This window comes from Nomascus leucogenys, chromosome 4, assembly GCF_006542625.1.
Source record: "Nomascus leucogenys isolate Asia chromosome 4, Asia_NLE_v1, whole genome shotgun sequence".
NCBI classification, from domain to species: Eukaryota; Metazoa; Chordata; class Mammalia; order Primates; family Hylobatidae; genus Nomascus; species Nomascus leucogenys.
Window position 1 is genome coordinate 112,554,510 of NC_044384.1, and position 25,346 is coordinate 112,579,855.

At 40.3% G+C, this 25,346-nt stretch overlaps 1 protein-coding gene across 3 annotated transcripts in view; it reads left to right on the forward strand.

Moving 5' to 3' along the window:
- The window catches only part of SCN11A (sodium voltage-gated channel alpha subunit 11), a 193,410-nt gene that overhangs the window by 89,409 nt on the left and 78,655 nt on the right, over positions 1-25,346 (forward strand). The window contains exons 4-9 of one of the 3 annotated variants that reach the window (XM_030810198.1): positions 6,423-6,553; positions 8,532-8,805; positions 11,954-12,072; positions 13,350-13,451; positions 23,046-23,174; positions 24,472-24,566. In XM_030810198.1, the coding sequence (XP_030666058.1) occupies positions 8,539-8,805; positions 11,954-12,072; positions 13,350-13,451; positions 23,046-23,174; positions 24,472-24,566 (712 nt within the window). In that variant the 5' untranslated portion in view covers positions 6,423-6,553; positions 8,532-8,538. Of the gene's footprint in view, positions 1-6,422; positions 6,554-8,339; positions 8,806-11,953; positions 12,073-13,349; positions 13,452-23,045; positions 23,175-24,471; positions 24,567-25,346 lie in introns of those variants that run through there. The other 2 variants (XM_030810199.1, XM_030810200.1) reach the window with 2 other exon arrangements.

Here is a 25,346-nt window from a genome sequence, read left to right on the forward strand (position 1 = left end):
TCATCAGGGTAGAGTACAGGCCTTTTGTGATTATTTCCTGATCAAATTAGAAGCAGAGAGCAGGTACGAGATATATGGCTCAGCTGGTGGAGTCCATCAGGTTGTTCTCCCTGCTGTCAAATGCACTGAGTGGTCATGGGCTCACAGGGACAGGAGATGGCCAGCTGGCTTAATAGGCACTTGCAACCCTGGACTTTGTGTCAGCAATGGGACCTTGCTAGAAAAGGTCATCTCAAATCTTGTCTCCAACTGAGGCGATGGTAAAAATCCTCCAAATATTTTCTGAATTCCCCATGGCCAATTTATTTAATCAGAAATTGACATGCATGATTTCTTTACTGAAGAGCTAGCAAACTAATCTTGGGATTGACTTCGAATTGAGATCAATTTCATTAAACTCTGATCATGTTCGTTTGCTTTCTGATTTTCTTATGGGATCTACGAAGAGGGAAAGAGATATCATTTTTTTTGTAACTTATGTTAATAAATATGGATTATGTGTCACTAAAGTTAAGAACTTGTTCAGGTTACACCTAAAATGAATGAGGAGGCTTTCTGTAGGGCTTGTCTACCATTAAGCTGTCTGACTTGGGTAGTGGGTGAGAGTGTCATGGTGAGGCCAGTGGAATGCCTGTAGGACTGACATGTGAATGAGGAGGTGGCAGTGGGTTGAGGTCCTGGGAGGCCACGTCACACAAAGTGAGGCTGCCATAGACACATACCAGCCCAGTTGGAAGCTTGTGAGGCTTTCTCCTCTTGACTCCTTTCTCCCATCTCCTTGGGGATATCTTAGTTTTAAGTAAGAAGAACTAGGCATGTAGGTGGAATTGCATGGTGGCTAAGAGTACAAGGCCTGGAATGGAATTGTTTCGGCTTGAGATTTTCCAGCACTTACTTATGTGATCATAAGCAAGTTTTCTCCGTTTCTGTAAGACCTAATGTCTTCTGCAAAATGGGGATGATGTAATCATGCCCACCTTGTAGATTTCTGGGGGAAATTCTGAAAGATAATCCATTTAAAGCATTTGCCCCTTTGTTTAGCCCACAATTCATAACTCTTATTAACCTCAGTGTGGACCTCTGGCATTCCAGATTGTGTGGACCAGATCTATGCTGAAATGTTCCAGGTGAGCAGTTGCAAACGTCTTGCGATTTCCCTTACTGGTTAGGATAAAGCATGAGACTCAGGGCATCAGTTTGCTCTTTGCCAAAAGAGAAAGCTAGAAACACCAGGCAAGGAAGGTATAAGGTTAAAGTCTCTGACCTTAAACAGAAGGCCATAAATAATCCAGACGAACGAAATAATTCTAGACGAACATTGCTTTCAGATATCCCCAAGAATAATATATATCTCATAAAATTGTTTTGAGGGTTAAATGAGATAATGTATGTTAGTTAACACACTCCAAATTTCACCTGGAACAGCATAGACACTATGAAATGGTAACTTTCTTTATGAAAATGTTCTTATTATAGGGTTTAGTGAAAAAGTCACCATTTAAAATTGTTATAAAGGACAAGGACAGTCATGTGAAATATATGGACAAAAACTCTACTGCAAAGAGATACATTAAAACGTTAAAACTTGCATGTATTAGATGGCTATGGCTTGTGGGTAACAATTTCCTTTTCTTGATTTCTAAATTGTATTTAGTGAATGACTCTATCAGCCAGGGCCCCAGCAGGAAACAGATGGCAAGTTCAAATTGGACATTGTGAGGATATTTTATTAAAGGGACTTTTTACAAAGGTGTGGGCAGAGTACCGTAACAGAAGCAGGTGATGGTGCATTTCTCAGGTTGGTGAAAGTGAGGTGCCATTACACCCCACATCAGAAGAGGCAAGGGAAGGGAGGTGCGAGCCCTGTAGATAGGCACTTCACAGGCACTGTGGCCCACGGCCACCATCAGGGGAAAGCTGGAGGAGAAATCCCTGCCCTCACTCTCCCATCATATTCTGGGTCACTTGCTGGATGCCTCTCACCAACCAAACCCAGCCATAAGCCAGAGTGTGAGAGATCCCATGGGGGGCTACATGTGGGTCAGCTTTGCATCACTGAGCAGAGTGGGGAAGGATGGAGAGTGAGCTGGAGGGCACAGTGAGGCTATGTGACTTTTATAACTACAGGCGAATTCATAAATAAGAACCAGGAGTCTGTGTGCAACCCTCAGTGCTTTCACACTGCGTTGCCTATCGTCCAGGCCACCTCCCTTCCTCCTCCCAGCTAAACGACTTCTGATTCCTCATCACCACGCCCCCCTCAGGGCTCCCACAGCACCCGACGATTGCCCCTCGTGCAGATATACACATGGCGTGGTTTCATCCTCCATCATTTCTTCAACTGGTCCCCACAGATTGGAAGACCCTGGAAGGCTGGTGTTTTATATCCCTTTGCATCCCCAGAGCCCAGCACATGAATGAATGAATCATGGGAGGTCAGGCCTAAATGCTTCTATAAAGCTTGCAGCTTTGGAAAGTGAGGCCTTAGTCCTCTCACCTAGGTGAGTGTTCACTTTCTGTCTACTTGGCAGGAGTGGGCCAGTCCTCAGAAGAGCAGTTGCAGAGTTCCCTGTGACAGGCAGCCCTGGCCACCCTGCAAGACTGGCCCCTTGGCTCATGAAGGTCTTGCAGGGCCTCCTCACTGCTCTCCCAGGCTCTGTCATTCCCCACGTCAAGTCATAACCCACACGTGGCTGGCCTCCCAGTTTAAGACTGCATGCAAGTTGAGATTCTGCTTGTTTCCTTCATGGCCCAAGGGGATTGGGAGCCCGTCGTGCTTGATATCTTGTCTCTCTAGTTTGAATCAGAAGATGTTTTGATCCCCTGAAGGATTTTCACAACCCTTTTGCAACCTGTAAAAGTAACACAAGCACATAATTCAAATAGCTCAGAAGGAGAAAATGTTGAGAAGGATATAACATCAAAAGTAAAATGTCTCCACTTTCACCTATGCTCAGTCCAACTTTTAACCATTTTAGTTTTTAATTCTGGTCATTGTCTCTCTTTCTTTATTTAATTTTTTTTGAGTTTTATTTTTTTCTTTGGACTACTATGCCCAGGGACTATTTTATTTTCAGTTGACAAAATAATCATTGTATATATTTGTAGGGGGTCTCTCTAACTTTAAATTAGCTTACACTGCTATTTCTTGATTTATCAGGTTTGAGTAGAAGTTTTTGAATTGTCCCTATGGGAGATGAGGAATTTAGCTTATTGATGGTAATCCTTCTGGGCTCCCCATGATTCTTCCAGTTTTTGTTATCTGTACTTAAAATTTGGTTTTGTACTTATCTGTGTAATTTTAAGGTATAAACTTATTTTTGTATGGCTTGACCAACCTTTCATAGAGTGTCTTGACTCTCTAAATGTTTAAGATGAGAAAATTGGTATCCTTAATCTTCCCTTCACTTTTTCTCTCCGATTTCAGCTTGCAGTAAAATTTTATAACATTTATAGCGTTTGTATTCTACTCTATAATTATAATTAATTCTGCTTTATCTTTAGGATGATTGTGAAAATTAAAAACTAATAGATAACCTGAATTATATCATAATTTTGTAGCTACTATTCTCCAGAACCAAGAACTGTATTATATTTGGACCCATAATAAAGGTAAAGGAATGGACTGTGATGTTACTATCTGCTGCACATTCAGTGTCAAGGTCAAATGAATTATCTTATTTTTCCTATTATACTGAAGGATGGTCCTTACCAAGGTTCCTGTCAAAATGGCAGGGTATCAGGGCTAAATCATTTAGTTGGCTTTGTCTATAAACCATGACTTTTGAAGTATGTCTTATTTTGATGGAATTTCTCATTACCTTTCTTTTAACATGTGGAAAAACCATTTTCTTAAACATAATTTTTGTTACATAAAATTTTCTTTATAGTTGAAATATTTTTCCCAGGATTCTCTGACTTTTCTGTCAGTTGGAGCAATTGCTTCTTTTTGTTTGTTTTTTGCTTTTTCTTTTGAGACAGAGTCTCCCTCTGTCACCCAGGCTGGAGTGCAATGGCACAGTCTTGGCTCCTGGCAACCTCCACCTCCAGGGTTCAAGCGATTCTGCTGCCTCAGCCTCCCAGATAGCTGAGATTACAGGCACACACCACCACGCTCGGCTGATTTTTGTATTTTTAGTAAAGACGAGGTTTCACCATGTTGGCCAGGCTGGTCTCAAACTCCTGACCTCGTGGTCTGCCCACCTCAGCCTCCCAAAGTGCTGGGATTACCTGCGTGAGCCACCATGCCCCGACTTTTGTGCCGAATGTGCAGGTTTGTTACATAGGTATACATGTGCCATGGTGGTTGAGCAATTGCTTCTTAAGCCTATTGATGTGTGGTTGACCAGAAATATTTTATTGCACTCTTGGGTTAAGGACACAATGTCTTGGATTCCATGCATCCTGCTTTTCTGAATTATCTTTTCATTGTTTGGGAGCATATACTCAAGTAATTTTTTTTGTAAAGAGTCACTCAGAATCTGAAAATTTTATCTTCAAATTTGTTAGCAGGACTTGGAAAATAATTGCACTTAGCTAATTTAATTCTTTGATCAATTTTCTAGCAATGCAATCTATTTTCTGTACAGAAAATTTTCAGAATTAAGTATTCCTGTACAAATTTCACCATAAGGATTTGAGTCATTTCAAATTTTACCAATTACAGCTTGTGCCATATTGATTTTCTATTAATTTATCAATTTTATCTACTTTGTGGATGCAGCCTTGATTTTCACAGTTGAATTTTCCTGAGTTTACTTATTAAAGAATACTTGATTCTTCCATTAATTGTTTTTTCAGTTAATAAGGAAATTTTACTGCATACTGCATGTGGTTTTATTTTGTCAGATTTATTTGAGTTCATAATTTTTATTCAGTTTTCCTTTTCCTGGATCAATTTTCGCAGTTTTCAATGTTACTTTCTTTTTTTTGAGACAGAGTCTCATTCTGTGGCCCAAGCTCAAGTGCAGTAGCATAATCTCAGCTCACTGCAACCTCTACCTCCTGGTTCAAGTGATTCTCGTGCCTCAGCCTCCTGAGTAGCTGGGATTACAGGCACACGCCACCACGCCCAGCTAATTTTTGCATTTTTAGTAGAGACGGGTTTTCACCATGTTGGCCAGGCTGGTCTCGAACTCCTGATCTCAAGCAATCTGTCTGCCTTGGCCTCCCAGTGGGTGTAAGCCACTGTGCCTGGCCTCAATGTTACTTTTCTTTTCTTTTCTTTTCTTTTTTTGAGACAGAGTCTGGCTGGGTTACCCACGCTGGAGGGCAGTGGCACAATCTTGGCTCACTGCAATCTCCGCCTCCTGGATTCAACTGATCCTCCTGCTTAGCCTCCCAAGTGGCTGGGATTACAGGTGCATGCCACCATTCCCAGCCAATTTTTGTATTTTCCGTAGAGACAGGGTTTCACCATGTTAGCCAGGCTGGTCTCGAACTCCTGACCTCAGGTAATCCACCTGCCTTGGCCTCCCACAGTGTTAGGATTACAGACGTAAGCCACTGCACCTGGCTAATGTTACTTTTAAGATGTGGTTCTTTAGGTGTGTGTGGTTTTTTTTTTTTTAATCATCTATAACAAATTTTACTGTGTACAGTTTCAGGGGTTGTCAGTTTTATTTTGTGTTATTTATTTTTAGCAAGTTTCTCTTTCTTAAGAACCCAGGCAAAATATCTCCCAGGGTCAAAAGTGTCCATTTGCTTCGTTAATCGCCACATTAGAATGGCAGCACCCGCCACTGGACTCCTTGCTGTAACTGAGCATGGGGTCCAGGTTTTGCCATCCAGGGTCTTTCACAGCACATCCGTTTCACAGGATTGACTAGCATCCATATGGTGTTCACTGCAAAAGACTTAGGCTCTGAATTAAATTTCTTTCTTGAGCTCTAGAGTTAAGTGCAGCAGAGTCTCATTATATGCCCACTTCATTCATACAAATTCAATTATACATGTTCATGAGGAGGGGGGATTTAAATAGTGTGGGCAATTCCATCATCTAGACCTACCAGTAATGAGCTTGACTCTGGATGAGTGTGGGATAGAATGTGATGAATCTACAGTCCTACATTCAGTTTCAGCTGACATATGGCTCTCACAGTATTATCATTGCTTGCCCTAATCATAGTATGCTTGAAGGATCATACATTGCCTTTATCACGGCCCTGAAATACAATTCAACTACTTTGTTTGATGCTAACCTGAAGAAAGAGTGCCTGGTTCTGGCCCTGGAAGAAAAGCTGGTTGTATTGAACTTGTTTAAGTAATGAGTTGGGATGCCTCTTTAGTATGGTGCCTTCCTGAGGGAGTTTCAAGAGAAATTTTGGCTATATTTCTTTGCTTTCACGCTGTTTTCAGAGCCTGACATGTGTGAACTATGATTTCCCTATATTCGAGTGACTTTTGGTTCTCTCCACTTGCAGGTTCCCCAGGCAGCTTCAGCTTCGTGTGTTGTAAACAAAATTTATTCCCTCGCAGTGCCCTCCTTTTCTTGCACTCTCTGTCTCAGTGAGTGGCCACACTCTCTTCTCATCTGCCCAAGCCAGGAATCTCGGTAAGGACCATCCCTCAAGTCTCTCTCTTCCCATTAATCTCATGTCAAGGCTATTTATTAACTCTGAAATCCATCCATGTCATTAGATCATCCCCTGCAGTTTGATTTGCTGCAACAGTTTCCAAGCTCACTTCTCTGATTTTAGCTTCCCCTTTATCCTCCTATCTCAAGCCTTTTCCATCCCCAACAGTTAGAGGGACTTTCTTTTTTTAACTTGTATTTTAAGTTCGGGGGTACACATGTAGGTTTGTTACATAGGTAAACTTGTGTCATGGGGGTTTGTTGTACAGATTATTTCGTCACCCAGGTATTAAGCCTAGCACCCATTACTTATTTTTCCTGATCCTTTCCTTCCTTCCACCCTCCACCTTCCCATAGGCCTCAGTGTGTGTTGTCCCCCTCTATGTGCCCATGAGTTCCTATCATTTAGCTCCCACTTATAAGTGAGAACATGTGGTATTTGGTTTCCTGTTCCTGAGTTAGTTTGCTAGGGGCCTTCCAGCTCCGTCCATATCCCTGCCAATTCCCAATAGTTAGAGTGGCTTTTATTTAAAAAAAAAAAATTTGATAGTGTTTCTCCTCTGTAATAACAATAATAGCAATGAAAACCCAAACCTTTAGTAATTCCCCGTTACCCTCAGGGGAAGTCCATGATCTTTACCAAGGATTACAGGCCTGCCCACTCTCTCCCTCTGCTGAGTAAAGCCCTATTGGCCATTCCACTCCATGAAATCCCCATTCCTGGCAAACAGAACCAGTTGCTGGACATCATATTCTTTCTCAGCTGAGGGTTCCTGTACACACTATTTGCTCTCCCTGCAGCATCCTAATGTCCCCCTTTTTCTCTTGTCCTAAGTCTTACATCTCTTTCAGGTCTCAATCTAGACGTTAAAGCTTTGGACAACAATCCCTGATTCCCTGATGAGATGCCTATCCTATGACGAGACACCTATCCTATGCATAGACATAGCCCCACTACTTTTCCCTGTAGTAGCATTTGTTCTATTTTAATTTCCTGTCTTTGTCTTTTCTGCTACTCTAGGACAGTGTAACTGTTGGACTAGGGACTGTGTTTCTTCACCGTTAGTGCCTAGCACCATGCCTAGAACAGACACAGGGCACAAAATTGTTGAACGAACAAACCAGTGATATGTTGGGTTTCCTACTATAATTTCCTGGAGTGGGCGTAAGAGTCAGCCCTAGATTAGCATCCAGTAAATAAGAAAGAAAGAGGATGCCTGGCATGGGGAATATAGGCGTTCAACCTGAACACTACTGCTTCTTTTCAGCGTCTAGCTTGAACCCTGGGGCTGTAGAGAAAGTCCTTGAAGAAGCTATTATCCTATGGTAGAGTAACCCTATTAACAAACCCTTTCTGCTTTCTTAGGGTCGGAGTCCTAGAAGTGAGAGAGCTGGCATGGGATCACAGTTCATTCCTATGTTTATGGCTCTTTTGTTGCCATTTCATCACACTTTAAGAATTTTACTGACTAGATGTGAGAAAAGACCCATGCACTTTCAGTTTTGCTTTTGCAACCCATAACTATGGCCCAGTCAATTCCCTATTCCTTTTTCTCTTGTTTGGGCCAAGGTGGCCACTTGCCTGCTACTTGCAGATCCCACTTCAGCAGTTCAGCTGGCTCAGCCTTATTGTCTTGCTTAATGTCTGGGTCTCAGTTTTAGAGACTGGGCTTCTTTTGCTCACTTGTTCCTGAACTCAACTTCCTGCCTCTTGCCAGGTCCTCCAGGAATGATGCCCTGCTTTGGTTTTGTCTATGCCAAAAGTTCCTGCTATACCTACAGTGGTGGTCATCTCTTCTGATCTTCACAGCCAATCAGCTCCCAAGGCCCCTGACCTCAGCTCAGCTCTTGTAGATCCTTATGACACCATCCTTTAAGATTGGAATCCTAGGGCAGGCTGTTTTATTCCTGCCTCCTGAGGCCTTTCTGAGGATCTGTGGCTTATCTCTGCCCTGAGGGTGAACATGGATGACAGATGCTACCCAGTAATCTTTCCAGACGAGCGGAATTTCCGCCCCTTCACTTCTGACTCTCTGGCTGCAATTGAGAAGCGGATTGCCATCCAAAAAGAGAAAAAGAAGTCTAAAGACCAGACAGGAGAAGTACCCCAGCCTCAGCCTCAGCTTGACCTAAAGGCCTCCAGGAAGTTGCCCAAGCTCTATGGCGACATTCCTCGTGAGCTCATAGGAAAGCCTCTGGAAGACTTGGACCCATTCTACCGAAATCATAAGGTACTTCATGAGGAGGTGGGGGTGTTCCAACCATGCAGTTATAACTGGTGTTACAGGTTCTCCAAACACCACTCTTGGGCTTTATAGCAGGCAGGCTGTGCCTCTTCTTTTCTGTCATCCCTTGGCATTGCCTTGATAGTCCTGAAAACCCCTTTTAGGCCTCATTTTTTCTCTGCAATGCATGTATTAGAGGAGAAGATGAGGATGAGGGACTGCAAAAGGATGAAAGGAAAACAGAGAAAACACAAAATGAAGTCTGGAAAGAGGACTGGACTAGTAGTCCCAGAAGTTAGATACGGGCCATTTCAAGTGATTGGCTTTATGACCCTGGGCAAGTCACTTTACTAATCTTCACTTTTAAAATCTGTATAATAGAAATAATGCCTGATGTTCCTACCTTAGAGCATAGACATGCTGGGAAAGCACTTTATCACTGTAATGCATTATACTGATACAAAGGATTAATATCATGGTCCAGAAATGCTCATTATAGCAACAAGATTTTACCTTAAAAACTCCTGGATAATAGGCTTTCTAGGCTATTAAATGAGACTAATAGGGTTCAAACCAACACTTGATGCATAGTAGGAGCTCAACAAATGAAACCAAAGAAAATGGTAACCAAGTGGGCACATGCAGATTGTATGTAAACTCAACGCAAATATGTGAAAGCCTTGCTATTTTATCTGCCTGGATGCAGTTCTTGCAGGGAAATTCTAGTAACAGTTTCTTGAAGGGGCTCCTGAGTGAGGAAATGTAAACTTTGAGCTCCCACATGACTGCTCTATAGCCTGAGGCTGTGAGCACACTTGGCCGTTTCAGGAAAGGCTCAGAAGATTTTGCCATCATCACCTCGCAGTGTGATTCAGCAGAGGTTGGAAACTCCACCTTGCCATACTGAGGTTAGAGGCCTAGGAGGCTGGGAGCTTTGGGGAAGCCCTAGAAAATATGGGATGCTGAGAGCATCTTTGGCTGGCATCCGTAAGAAACTGATCTTTCAAAGAAAGATGGCCTGATTTGCATGTCCTTCAATTGGAACAGGGTTGTCAGGCCAAATGAGGACCACATGTACAGAGGAAAGTAGAGTATAAGTAGGAAGGACAAGCAAGGGGGAAAGAAGTGAAGGAGCAAAAACATTCCAATGTTTCTCCTTTTTCTGATGCCCCAGGATTCCAGGGCCTTCTTGGAGGTATAGTTGTTGGAGGTGAGTTAACTGTAGAGGTCTCCTTCTGCCTCAATGCTGGAGAGGAGACCCATGAGTCAGGCAGCAGTTTGGTGTGCAGCTGACAGCTCTGGGAGAACAGGACTATTCCAGCCTGGGTGGTAATTCTAGGACCACCACTTCTCAGCCTGGGTCCTCCCTTTAAATAAGAAGACATGATATCTGTTTAGAGCTCTGCACACCCATGATCTCACATGACCAGTGCCCTCAACAGCCATGTGAGGTATGTGTGATCATGATTAGCACTCTACCTTACAGATGAGGAAACCAGAGCCTAGCTGGGAAAGTGGCTTAAGCCACGTCAAGCAACCAGTGAGTGGTGGAGATAGGATGCAAACCCAAGGATGCTTTTTATCGTCACAGGCTACTTCTCTTTAGAAGCCCCATTTTGAAGAGCAACAGGGGAAAGAAGCAGAGAAGTGTCAGCAAGAATGCAGGAGGAGCTAGTACCTATCATTTTAATCCTTAAAACCCTGGCACGTAGTTAAATACACCATTAGTTAAAATATTTAAAGCAGTAAGAAGAGGCATCAATAAAATATCAAAATCAAAGGGCACAGAAGGAGAGCTATATTGTACCACTTATTAATGTGGAGTGACTCACCTCAAAGAGAAGTTTGTTTCTGCCTTAAAATTGTCTGTCTGTTCAAGGAAAGGCACAGAATTTCCAAAGCAGGTCTTGGGCTCCTGGCTCATATTTTTAAAAACTCCGTGGCTCATTTCATTATTATGGGGGCAAAGAAAAATATCCTAGCACAGTTTTCCCTGCAGCCAGATAACCATCAGACCAGTCAATCCCAGCAACTCATTAAAGGAAGGTTGATGGTTGGCAGTGGCTGACGTTCTGGCACCTGAGCCAAGGTAGCACTCACAGTGCTGACGTTGGGCCTGGGTGCCGAGGTCTGTCTCTCCTGCCTGAGAACATGCTGTATTACATTGCCAAGTAGTACTTTTTCCAAATCTGAAAGGAGCCATGAGGTGGGGAGAAAGGAATGACTCTTACTTTCTGAAGGCTTTTGTAACTGACAGCCATGGGGACAGATATGGGGATAGCTAGATTATAGTTACATGGAAAGAGGGAGGTCTGGAGGTGGATGTTAGAAGCATGTTAGTGACAGGTTGCTGTCCAGGGGCTGCTTCATTCCCAGTGCCCAGGGAGTCATGCTAGGAGAAAATGGGCAGAGGTTCAGTGTTTTGTAATGGGACTCCATTGGGCACTTTGGGGGGTCATAATGTACCATTGGCAAGTTTGTCCTGTTTGGCATCCCTTCCAGTAAAGGCCAGTAGAGCCCATAGTCATTACAGCAGACAACCAAAAATACCCACACACATTTCCAAATGCCTTCTATAGGGGCAATGCCCACCTCCCCTGCTGGTTAAGAACCACGGGGAAATTTGCCCCTCTGTCCATAGAGGTAAAGAAAGAGCAAATCCAGGAAACTTGGTGACTTTTTTCTTGAAGATCATCAAGGTTAGAATTGACCAGTTATTTCACACAGTGCTTCTCAGACCTGTGGCATAGCAAACATGGACCCTTTAGGTCACTTATCATTCTAAGATTCATTACAAAGTTTTCATTAATAATCAAAATAATTTAAAATAATCTGCTGAATCTAAATTTCCAAGCTCAATTTCTGTCTCTTCAAGTTCTCTCCTAGACCCTTTCCCCATTGATACATACCATGGAGTACAATATTAAGGGTTTTGTTTTCCCCAGTTATTCCTCTATACTCCTAATTTTGGTATTTGCAGGTCCCATGTTTTCCATCTCTGATTCCTCTGGAGTATCCCATTGGGTAAATATTCCACAGCCCAACAGTTACGTTATAATTTTCTCTAAATAAATTCATGATAAATATTGTTTTGTCACTGCATTTAGTTCCTGTTGTGTATGTGTGTGTTTTCTTGTTTTGTTTTGTTTTGCAGACATTTATGGTGTTAAACAAAAAGAGGACAATCTACCGCTTCAGTGCCAAGCGTGCCTTGTTCATTTTTGGGCCTTTCAATTCAATCAGAAGTTTAGCCATTAGAGTCTCAGTCCATTCATATCCTTTCATTGCACCTTTTACTAAGTCCAGATCATTTGAAAAGCGCACATGCCCCACGGTGTTCATGTTATTGAATGGAAGCAAATAGCTAATTCTTTCTACAAATATTGGCTGAGTGCCTACTGCTGCAGGCAGGGACTGTGCTGGATGTGAGCAAGATGTCATCTCCTTCTCTGGGGTCCTATGGCCTCAGAAGGGCATAGAATAAAAGGCAGGCAATTTCTTTAGTGAGATTGGTCATGTGAAAGTGGTAGCAGGAAGAGGTACTGCTCTGCTTTAGAAGCATCAAGGATGGCTTCTTAGAGGAAGGTGCATCTAAGCTGACACCTAAAGAGTTGTAAACTGGCAACCTGTGCACCATGTTGAGTTGATAATGTGTTGTGTTGGACCTACACAGTACTTAAAACTTTGAAAAACACTTTCTAACGTGAATACTCCAGATTTCCAGCTTTTCTTGAAAGATGGAAACTGGCAAGGGTAGGTTCCCATTTCTGTTAATACCTGACAAAAATCAGTAGAGTAAGGAATTGCTGCCTCTTTGGAGGGGGCATGTAAGCTCTGTCTCACCACCTCTGCACTTCTCTTGTGGCTGAACACCAGCCCATTTTACCCATTTATATTCCTTTTCAGGCTCTAAAAACTTAGGGTTCGCAATGTCAGTCTTAAAGCGTAAAGGCAGGTGGGAATTATTAAGCATTTCTGATGTATGCAAGGGTTGGGGGAGACACTAGGAAGTTTTAGACAGGGAAATGAAAAAAAGATATGGGTTGGTAGATTTAGTAAAATACTGAGGAGAATGGCAATGAATAACTATTTGGGTTTGGTTCCCTAGAAGCAGAGCCTGATATAGGCATTCTTATTTAAGTGATTTAACAGAGGAGTGCTTTCTGGAGAAGGAGAAAGGGAAGCAGAAGGGGGGGAAAACAAAGAGCCAAGCAAGGATATGGTCTCAGCTGAGTCGGCTTCATCCTGATCCCATGAGGAACTCTGGAGCATGAATTGCACCACAGAATTGTCCCACTTTGAAGCAAGGGCCTAAGTCAGTCAGACATGTAGAAGGGGGTGTGTAGCTCTCCAAGTGAGGAGGCTGCCATTCAGCAGGGGACAATTCTCCACAGGAGGGGACAGTTGTGAGTTGTTCTCAGCCAACACTCACAGTCAGAAGACAGATGCACCTGCAGAAAAGGGGACCAGCCAGGGCACTCCCAATCTTACCCAGTAGCTAATGACGCATGCCATCCTGCAACGTATCTGCCTTAATGGATGCTGGCCACATTATTCAGCATGTTCATTATTGGCACTGTTATCATCAACTGCGTGTTCATGGCTACAGGGCCTGCTAAAAACAGCAACAGCAACAATACTGACATTGCAGAGTAAGTATTTTTCCTTCACTCACCTGTCCTAAGTTTTTAAACAAATATACCTAAGGCAGTTAATGATTACACTGGAGAGAAAGAAAAAGTCACTAATAATTCTAACATATGTTGGCAGAATCAGTTTTATTTTTGACCTTTTTTTTTTTACAATTTGTAATAAACAGCACACATATGTTATGTTCACATTTTAAGTGGTTTTCTTTGTGTTTACATAAGTTTTATAGGTATCCATTTTGATGGTTATATAATATTTTATCAGGTGAATAAACCAGAATGTACTTAAACCACTCTAGCATTTTAGTAGATTATAACATTGTCATAAAAATCTTTTTGCATAAAGCTATATTTATGTATTTACTTTTTCTTTGTTTTTGTTTGTAAAAAATTGTTATGCCAGTTCACTATGCCAAAAATAAAGCTATTCTTTTTTTAATTTTTTTTATTTTTTGAGACAGGGTTTTGCTCTTGTTGCCCAGGCTGGAGTGCAATGGTGCTATCTCAGCTCACTGCAACCTCTGCCTCCTAGGTTCAAGCAATTCCCTTCCCTCAGCCTCTCAAGTAGCTGGGATTACAGGTGCCTGCCACCATGCCCAGCTAATTTTTTTGTATTTTTAGTAGAGACGGGATTTCACCATGTTGGCCAGGCTGGTCTTGAACTCTTGACCTCAGGTGATCTGCCCACCTTGGCCTTCCAAAGTGTTGGGATTACAGGCGTGAGCCACTGCACGCAGCCCTGTTGTTAAATTATTATTTTCCTGAGATAACGTTCTTAGAAATGGATTTTCTAGGCTGGGTGCGGTGGCTCATGCCTGTAATCCCAGCACTTTGGGAGGCTGAGGCGGGTGGATCACGAGGTCAGGAGATTGAGACCATTCTGGCTAACATGGTGAAACCCCATCTCTACTAAAAATACAAAAAATTAGCCGGGTGTGGTGGCGGGCGCCTGTAGTCCCAGCTACTCGGGAGGCTGAGGCAGGAGAATGGCATGAACCTGGGAGGCGGAGCTTGCAGGGAGCCCAGTGAGCCACTGCATTCTAGCCTGGGCAACAGAGTGAGACTCCGTCTCAAAAAAAAAAAAAAAAAAGGATTTTCTAGATAAAAAGGTACATTTTAATGCTTTTAATAATATATATAGACAAAATATTTTCCAAAAAGTTTGTATCAATTTGCTCTGCCATCAGCAGTGTATTCTAATAACCAATTATATCACATTCTTGCTAGCATTAAATTTTTTCTTCTCTAATTTATGGAGTTAAAAATATTTGCATTTCTTTAATTTCCAGATGGGTTAGACTTAAAACAATTTTAATTGACACATAATAATCATACACATTTACAGGGTACATGTGATATTTTGATACATGCATACACTGTGTAATGATCGCTTAAGGGTAATTGGGATATCAATCCCAATTGGACATTTATTATTTCCTTGTATTGGAAACATTTCAAATCTTCTCTTCTAGCTATTTTGAAATATACAATAAATTATTGTTAACTAAATAGTCACCCTACTGTGTTATTGAACACTAGAATTTATTCCTTCTATCTGTGTTTTGTACTCATTAATCAACTTCTCTCCATTCCTCACCTGTCACCCAATCTTTCCCCATCTCTGGTAACCACCATTCCATTCTCTACCTCCATGTAATCCACTTTTTCAGTTCCCATATATGAATGACAACATGAAATATTTGATTTAGACTCTTAATGTTTTCATTTCTGAATTGTGTGTTTCCATCTTTGCTTCTGTATCATTTTTATTTCTTTTCTAATCAGTTTGAGTTCTCTCTATAACTAAAATATTAATTTTTTATCATTTGTATTGGCTTTTCAGACATATGAATTAATCTTTTAACTTACAAGTTCTATATTTATATAAATATTTTCTTATCAAAAGTTCCAGTTTTTCTAGTTTAACATAATTACTGCTTTAATCTTTCAGGAACATATTGAATGCAAATTGAATAAATGAGACCATTTTTTCTAACTCCTATTTAATTATGCAATATAAACCACTGCAATCAATATATAGACCATTTCAATTACCCCCCAAAACATCTCATGCCTCTTTGCAGTTAATCCCCGACTCCCATTCCCAACCCCAGGCAAACATCGATCTCATTTCTGTCATTCTAGACTTGTTTTGCCTTTTTTAAGAATTTCGTATACATTTCATATTCTATGTATGATACTATATTTTTGTATCTGGTTTCTTTCATTTAGCATAATGCTCTGAGATGCATCCATGTTGTGTATATTTCTACTTTTTTTTCTTTTTGTTGCTAAGTTGGATTCCATTGAATGGATATACCACATTTTGTTTTCCCATTTATCTATTGATGCACATTTGTGTTGTTTCCAGTTTAGGGCTAGTATAAACAAAGTTGCTGTGAACATTTCCGTATAAAAATCTTTTGTGGATATTTTTGCATTTCTCTGGGATAAATACCTAGGTGTGTAATTGCTGGGCCCTGCAATAAGTGTATATGTAACTTTCTAATAAACTGCTAAACCTTTTTCAAATTGACAGCATAATTTTACATTCATATCAGCAATATATGAAAGTTTCAAAGTCTTTATTAATTTTTTCATTCAATTTGCTTTGATTTTAATTTGCTCTTCTATTTCTAGCTTCTTAAGTTGGAAGCTTAAATAGTTGGTTTTAGATTTTTCTTCTTATACAATTGTATAAAGCTATACATTTCTGTCCAAAAACTGCTTCAGCTGCATTCCACAGATGTCAATACACTGTGTTTTTATTACCTTTTGGTTCAAAATATTCCCTACATTTTCTCATGATTTCTTCTTTGTCCCATATGTCATTTAGAAGTGTGTTTTTTAATATTTCCAAATATTTTATACTTTTCTAGTTGTTTTCTGGTTGTCTGATTATTATCTAATTTCAGTTCAGTTATGATCAGAGAATATATTCTGTAAAATTTCAATCTTTTGAAATAAAGAGAAACATCTTTTATAGTCTGTCTTGGGAAATGTTTCACATGCACTGGGAAAGAATGTGGATTCTGCCACATTCTTAAATACTCCTTAAAAGGTCAGTTAAGTTAAGGTGGTTGATAGTGTCATTTAGATCTTTTGTACCTTTACTGATTTTTACCTAGCATTTTTGTGAATTACTGAAAGAGAGGCTTAAAATCTCTATCTATGATTGTGGATTTGTCTGTTCTTTCTCTCTTTTTGTCAAATTTGGCTTCGTGTATTTTGAAGCACTATTATCAGGTACATACATATTTATGATGATTATTATTATCCTCCTGATGTATTCATTCTTTTATTATTATGGAATGTCTTCTTTGTCTCTAATAATACTCATTTAAATATTTGTTTTGTCTAATATTAATATAGCTACTCCAGCTTTCTTACGCTCTTTGTTTGCATGGTATATCTTTTTCCGTTCTTTTACTCTCAACCCTTTTGTGTCTTTGTATTTGTAGCATATATCTTGTAAACAACATATAGTTGGTTTTTGCTTTTTATGCAGTCTATCAATCCAGTCTCTGACTTTTGATGGACTAATGTTCATTTAATATAGTTATATAATTGGATTTTGCTCTGCTATTTTTCTATTGGTTTTCTATTTATCTCATCTGTTTTTTTTTGTCATTGTTGTTGTTCCTTTGCTACTCCATTATTTCTCCATTCCTGCTTCCTTTTGTGTTAATCATGTATATTTAGTATTTCATTTTAATCCTCTACTGGCCTTTTATCTTTACTTATTTGCATTTTTTAGTGGTTTCTTCAGATATTAAACAATGCATTGTTAAATTGGCAAAATAGAGTTAACGTTGAATTCCTTCAAGTAGAAAAGGAACTATGCCACAGTTTAGTCCCCTGTTTGTTTTTTGTCATATAGTTATGCTAATGTGCACAATAAACCCAATAATACAGTTTATCATTTTTGCTTTTAATGGGCACGTGCCTTTTAAAGACATCTTTTTCGTGTAGATCCAAGTTATCTTTTGGTAGTATTTCTTTTTAGCCTGAACAACTTCCTTTAATATATCTTGTGGTTCAGTTCTGTTGGCAACACATTCTCAGTTTATATTGATCTGAAAATGTCTTTATTTCATACTCATTTTTGAAGTACAGTTTCATTGTATATAGAATCAGTGCTTGACAATTTGTTTTTCTAGCACCTTAAGTATGTCATTTCCATGTTTTATGCCTCCTGTTGCTTAGCTCTCTCTTGCATGCTTCTAGGATTTCCTCCCTAAATTTCCAGCTGCTCTGCCAGCTCTGAACCCCACCCTCGGCTACCTTAAATCTTCAGGACTGCAGCCATTTGCCAGTGTTGGGGTTGGAGTGGGGAAGTTGAAAACACTCTCAGACCAAAACAGTTAAACATTTTCATAATTCTTATGCATTGCAGGTACCTTCTTTTAAGAGGAAACTCTGCCCCAGTTTCTGCCTCCTTTTGTTCACCTTCCAGGGCCTTCAAATAATTGTCCTTATACATATTTTTTCCAGTTTAATCCTCATTATCTGTGGGAGGGTTTGCCCAACTATTTCATGTCTTCATCACAATTGAAGCAGGCATCAATGGTCTCTTAATTTTGCTTATTATTTTTTTCTTTTCCTGTATTAAATTTAACAAACGTTCCTCTATGCCCGTGGATTTTGATTTATAGTTAGAAACACTTTCTCTAGCCTTGGGTTATAAAAGGACTCTCTCATATTTTCTTACAGTGCTTTTATAGTTTCCTTTTTAAAAAATTTAAATCCTTGAATAATTTGGAATTCATTCAAGGGTAGGGTGTCATAAATAGATCTGACTTCATAGTTCCGTCCCAGATGTCTATCCATTTGTCCCAACACCATTTGTTAAATAGTCCACCTCTTATCCTCTGATGTGAAATGTTACTTAGGTATTCAGATCTATTTCTGGACTTTCTTTTCTCTTCCATTGGTCTGCGTTTTCATATGCCAGAACCACACTTTTTAACTATCAAGATTGTCTAATGTTGTAATGTCTAGGAGTGCTAGAGGTTCCTTTTGAGAATTTTTATGGCTCTTGTAGGTTTATTTTTTCATGTAAATTTTATAGTCAATTTAGTTAGTTTTATTGACATGATGAAAGGATTTATAAATTAACCTAGAGGAAACTGACATCTTTATGAGGTTGGAACTCATTGAGAACATGACATATTTTTCATTTGTTAAAATCTTCTTTTGTGTTCCTCTAATTGCTTTAAAGTTTTCTTCATACAGATCTTCCACAATTCTTGTTAAATTTGTTTGTGAATTTTACTGTTTTTTGTTGCCATTATAAATGTGGTCTTTTCTTTCATTATACCTTGTAACTAGTTGCCTTGTTAAATAAAACTATATATATATGTATGTATGTACATCAGTATTATACATATCAATATTTTATATATATAAAATTTTGTGCTATCTTTGATAAAATTTGTTGTCAGCATTTGTTTACTCTTCTGATGACTTGTATGGCTCCCCCCCAACTTTCCCATGTATTGAATTTTTTTTTTTTTTTTTTTGAGACGGAGTTTCACTCTTGTCGCTCAGGCTGGAGTACAATGGCGCGATCTCGGCTCACCACAACCTCCTCCTCCCGGGTTCAAGCAATTCTCCTGACTCAGCCTCCAGAGTAGCTGGGATTACAGGCGTGCGCCACCACACCTGGCTAATTTTGTATTTTTAGTAGAGATGGGGTTTCTCCATGTTGGTCAGGCTGGTCTCTAACTCCCGACGTCAGATGATCCACCTGCCTCGGCCTCCCAAAGTGCTGGGATTACAGGCATGAGCCACCGTGCCTGGCCTTGAAATGTTTTTAATAGCATGGAAATGAGGTATTCTGAGAGAAAGAAAGAGAGAATTATCCAGTAAAGTGATTTATATCTGCAAATCTTTTGGAGAGGGACATAAGGAATTAGTGAAATGGGAAGGAATTCATTTATTAATAGCTTTTTCATTTTTCATTGGTAATCTTTTTCAGTTTTAAAATTTCTCTGAGTATTTTGCTATATTCTTCTTCTCATTTATCATTTTGTTCATGTTTTCTTTTTTCTGTGATTAGATTTGCCAGAGGCTTGCCTATTTTTATTTTTTTTTAAACTATGTCTTAAATTCTATTTTAAAAACTATTCCATAGTTTTTCTAAAACTGTGTCTTAAATTCTATTTGTCTTAAATTCTATGTTTTTCTAAAACTATATCTTAAATTCTATTTATGTATTAAATTCTATTTTTATTTTATTATTATTTTTTGAGACAGAATCTCGCTTTCTTGCCCAGGCTGGAGTGCAGTGGAGCAATCTCCACTCACTGCAACCTTCGCCTCCTGGATTCAGGCGATTCTTGTGTCTCAGCCTCCCAAGTGACTGGGATTACAGACATGCACCGCCACGCCTGGCTAATTTTTGTATTTTTAGTAGAGACGGGGTTTTGCCATATTCCCCAGGTCTTGAACTCCTGGACTCAAGTGATCCGCCTGCCTCAGCCTCCCAAAGTGCTGACATTACAGGCGTGAGCCACGGTGCCTGGCCTTAAATTCTATTTAAAAATATAACATTTTTGGCTGGGCACCATGGCTCACCGCCTGTAATCCCAGAGCTTTGGGAGGCTGAGGAGGGCAGATAACCTGAGGTCAGGAGTTCGAGACCAGCCTGACCAACATGGAGAAACCCCATCTCTACTAAGAATACAAAATTAGCTGGGTGTGGTGGCACATGCTTGTAATCCCAGCTACTCAGGAGGCTGAGGCAGGAGAATCACTTGAACCTGGGAGGCAGAGGTTGCAGAGAGCCGAGATCATGCCATTGAACTCCAGCCTGGGCAACAAGAGTGAAACTCCGTCTCAAAAAAAAAAAATATATAACATATATATATATATATATATATGTGTAATATTTTATTTTCTTCATTATACATTCAATAGGACATAACGTTTTCTAAAATACGAATTTGAATGTTTAGTTCATGCATTTTCCTTCTCGTTGTAAATAATAAAAATATTTATAGGGACAATGCTTAGGGGTACAGCTTTGTCTCTGTCTTGTAGGTTTTAATATGTGGCATTTCAATTTTTAATATTTTCTAAATGTCTTTTGTATTCTTATTTTCCCTTACTCTTTGGTTCAGTTTCCTGCAGATTCTTCTTTAAGGATGTTTATAGTAACATTTGTGGTATCTGACTTGACAAGTTTCAAATATCATGCTACATTTCCCACATTAGTTACCCTTGTAGCTGTACATTTCCTTTCAGATCCTCTAGTAATTCAAAGAGACCCACTCAGGTTCAGGCAAATATAAGAAGCTTCTTGTGAATGGAATGGCTTATCTAATATTTCTAAAATGACTGGAGCAATGACTTATTGTTTCTAAGGCTTGAGGGACTTGGGCACACAGGCAAAAAATCACTCCTGCTAGAGGTATGATGGTGAAAGCTGGCTAGCAGCTGTTTGTGCCTCTGGTGGGGAGTAGGACTGGGGACTCCCAGACCTTGCAGACACTTATTAGGGAATACAACATTATCAGGAAAGGAGCTATGTGAACAAGGTTGGATGCTCCAAGGAAAGATGGACTGAGGACCCTGGGAGGCTTTCCTCCTGGAATCTGGGCGATGCCCACTCTCGTCATGCTTCTTTAGAACATGTTTTTATTTTCAAATGTTTTCATAGATTTTAAATGGGAATTTGGGAAGGCAGTCTCCAGTCACTTCCACCCTACCTTTTTGCTGGAAGTGTTCTCTAAATCATATACACATCTGTTCTCCTTTACTTGGCTCTAGTGGTTTCTGGGACACCAGTTAGAGGTCAGACTTTGAAAACTGCTCTTTCTTTGACTACAAGGTCTGATTTGGTCTATTTGTCTCTGGAGAATTCTTCTCCCTCCTAGGTGGTGTCTTTGTAGAGACCATCTGTCTCTGTTGCTGGGTGGAACCTGGAACCTGGTTAAGGCTGACCAGCGGAGGGGCCGTGCCTTGAGGAGGGCACAGGTAGCCCCAGGAGTAGATGCCATCCCGGCAGTGTCCCTGGGGAATGTGGTCTCCCCTTTGGAGATTTGGCTGTTGCATGAGGTGCTAACTGAGTGCAGGGGCTGCTACTCGTTGCAAGCCCCACATGCATTAAGTATTTGTACTAATCCTCTCCCTTCCCTTGCCTCCCACCCCCAACAGGCCCCAGTGTGTGTTGTTCCCCTCCCTGTGTCCATGTGTTCTTATTGTTCAACTCGCACTTACGAGTGAGAACATGCAGTGTTTGGTTTTCTGTTGTCTGAGTTATTTACATATTCTGGATGTTAACCCTTTGTTAGGTATATGACTTTCAAATTTTCCTTCTTTGAGTTTTGTGTTTTCCAGGTCTTACATTTAGGACTTTAATCCATATTGAGTTAATTTTTTATATGGTGTAAGTAAAGATTCTAACTTCATTTTTTGCAAGTGGAGATTCAGTTTTCCCATTTCCAATTGTTGAAAAGACTGTCCTTTTTCCAAGGACATTGCCAAGACTATTCCATAGTCTTGCCACTCTTGTGGAAAATAATTTGGCCATATATGCAAAAGTTTACTTCTGGGCTCTCTATTCTATTCCATTGGTCTATATGTGTCTTTATGCTAGTACCACCTTGATATGGTTTGTCTGTGTCCCCACCCAAATCTCATCTTGAATTGTAGTTCCCATAATCCTAACGTGTGGTAGGAGGGCCCTGGTGGAGATAATTGAGTCATGGGGATGGTTTCCGCCATGCTATTCTTGTAATAGTAAGTTCTCATGATATCTGATAGTTTCATTAGGGGCTTTCCCCTTCGCTTCTCTCTCATTCTTCTCCTTCCTGCTGCCATATGAAGAAGGACATGTTTGCTTCCCCTTCCACCATAATGGTAATTTTTCTGAGGCCTCCCCAGCCATGCTGAACTGAACTGTGAGTCAATTAAATCTCTTTCCATGATAAATTACCCTATTTTGATTACTGTAGCTTTCTAATAAATTTCGATATCAGGAAGTGTAAGACCTCACAATTTGTTTTTTTTTTCAAGATTGTTTTGGCTATTTGGGGTAACTTGAAATTCCATATGAATTTTAGAATGGATTTTTATATTTTTGTAAAAAATGTCATTGGGAGTTTTATAAGGATTGCACTGAATCTGTAGATCACCCTGGGTAGTATGACATCTTAACAATATTAAACCTTCCAATCCATGAACACAGATATGAAAAAATTCAGCTATTTGCGTGTCATTTACTCTCTTCATTGTTCTGTCACCATTGTCTCCTTCTGTACATCAAAGTGACAGCTCTAGAATGGTGGTGACAAACTACAACCTCCAGTGCTTGGGTCTCATGTTACCTGAAACTATTCTCAAGAATATGGACATAAAGCTAGGCCTTGAAATGCAGCTTCACAATTTATCTCTAGGCCTGTTTCTCTGAAATTCTAAATACCAGAACTTGCTTAAAAAGCTTGCATTTTTGAACTCTGGTTTGCTGAAGACCAGAATGTTAAATGTCACATTGAAATGGAAAAAAAAATCAAGGCCAGTAAGATAGAAGGGCTCTTTGCTTTTCACACTGTTTATCATGTTTCTTCCTGTTGTAAATGATTTGCTTTTTAGGTGTGTCTTCACTGGGATTTATATTTTTGAAGCTTTGATTAAAATATTGGCAAGAGGTTTCATTCTGGATGAGTTTTCTTTCCTTCGAGATCCATGGAACTGGCTGGACTCCATTGTCATTGGAATAGCGTAAGAATGTTAAAGATGTTTTTGAAGAGACTTGGAGTGGGAAAGAAGCCCCTTTGCTTCCATCAGAGCTCTGTGTGGATCCATTTGAGTGGCTGAGGGTGGCCTAGTAATGCCTAGAGCTCTGAGTGCTGTGTTGGTTGGCCCTGAACAGCACATGCAGCCAATTGGCCAGAGGTCTCCACACACAAAGCCATTTCTAGATCAACACTCAAGTTGTTGTTCCTTCAGCCATTTACTCACCAACACTGGCCTGTTATGGGCCAGGCCCTATGCAAGATACAGGGGTGTGCCAATGAAATAATAATAAAAGAAAGACATGGTTTTCAATCTTATGAAGCTCACAGTCCAGAGGGGAAGAGTGACAATTAATGACCCTGAAAATATGGTATGATGAGTACCAGGATAGGGGCTATACATGTATTAAGCTGTCAGAGAATATAGGAAGAACAAAGCAGTCTAAAAAATCTTTGGCTGCTACAAGGTTACAAAGGGCTTTACTCCTGTTTAATTCTAGAAGTTCTGTAGTTTTGGCTTTTATGTTTCAGTCCATGGTCCATTTTGAGTTAATTATTATGTATGGGGTAAGGTGTAAGGTGAAGGTTGAAGCTCTTTCTGAAGGAAAGACACTGATTTGGAATCTGAATGATGAAATGGAGTCAGCAAAAGAAAAAATAAGAAATGCAGTGACACATTGCCAGCACAACAATAGTAAACCTAGCATCATTCAATTTGTACCAGGCATTATGTTAAGCACTTTGCATATTTTTTCCTATTTAATATTCACAAAAGCCCTTGGAGGTAGGTGCTAGTAATTTCAGAGTTTTACATTTGAAGTTCAAAGATTATGTGCTCTTAGCTATTGAAAGGTGGTGAAGCACAGGGGTTTAGAGTATGGCTCTGAAGCTACACTGCCTGGCTACACCTTCAGGCTTGACCATGTAGTGGCTGGAGACTTCAGTGAACTGCCTTGGGGCATGGAACTTGTCAGCCACTCAGTAAATATTTGAGAGGACTTCTAATATTCATGGATGTAGCCACAACTACATGAACTATGTCAAAGAGTCTTCATCTGTGTCCATGTATGAAGGTGAACTGAGAACAGCCTCCTCTGCAGTTCATAGCAAGAACAGTGGTATTGCCAGATCCTAAGATAAAGGTGGGGCTGGAAAGGTGAGGCTGTCGATTTCACCTTGGAGGTCACAGGCCCCAGGCTGAGCTTACTTGTGGCTTTTGTGGAGATGTGCAGTACAGCTGTAGGACTGAGCAAGCCCATGCTTCCCTGTGCTTTGTCTTGTAGGATTGTGTCATATATTCCAGGAATCACCATCCAAGTGTCATCCCTGCGTACCTTCCGTGTGTTCAGAGCTTTGAAAGCAATTTCAGTAGTTTCACGTAAGTCACTCTCACTTCCCACGCTGGCTTCTATCTAGAAAGAATGTTAATTTACATCTAAATCTTTTCAAAATGTCATCATGTAAACCAAAAACAAACAAACAAACCCTGCTTTACAAATTTATCTGATGGTCCAACTGATAATTATTGAGCACCTAATATGTCCAGGCACTGTGCTAACTGCTTGAGATCTAGTAGTAAGCAAATAGATACAGACTCATGGAGTTTTACCTTCTAGGGTAGGGGGTGGGGAGACAGACACGAAGCAACAACTATAATAAATAAGTACATTATGTAGCATGTGAGCAAGTGCTATGTGCCACGGAAAATACAAAGAAAAAGTAGACACCATGGAGGCTATGGGAAGTCACAGGGTATAGGGGAAGCAGGTTGCAGCTTTAAACAGAGTGATCAGGATAGTTGTCATTGAGGTGAGAGGTGGCAGAGATTTGAAGGTGGCAAGGGAATGACACAAGCAGATATATGGGAAAGGGTATTCTGAGCATGGGAAACAGACAGCACAGAGATTGAGTAGCAAGGATGAGGATGGGACTGGAAAGGAGAGGGTGAGGGGCCAGGTAGAGGTGGGATCATAGAAGTGAAGGGGGGCCGGGTACAGTCGCTCATGCCAGTAATTCTAGCACTTTGGGAGGCCAAGGCGGGGAGGTAACTTGAGGCCAGGAGTTTGAGACCAGCCTGGCCAAAATGGTAAAGCCTCATCTCTACAAAAATACAAAAGTTAAGGCCAGGCGCAGTGGCTCACTCCTGTAATCCGAACAT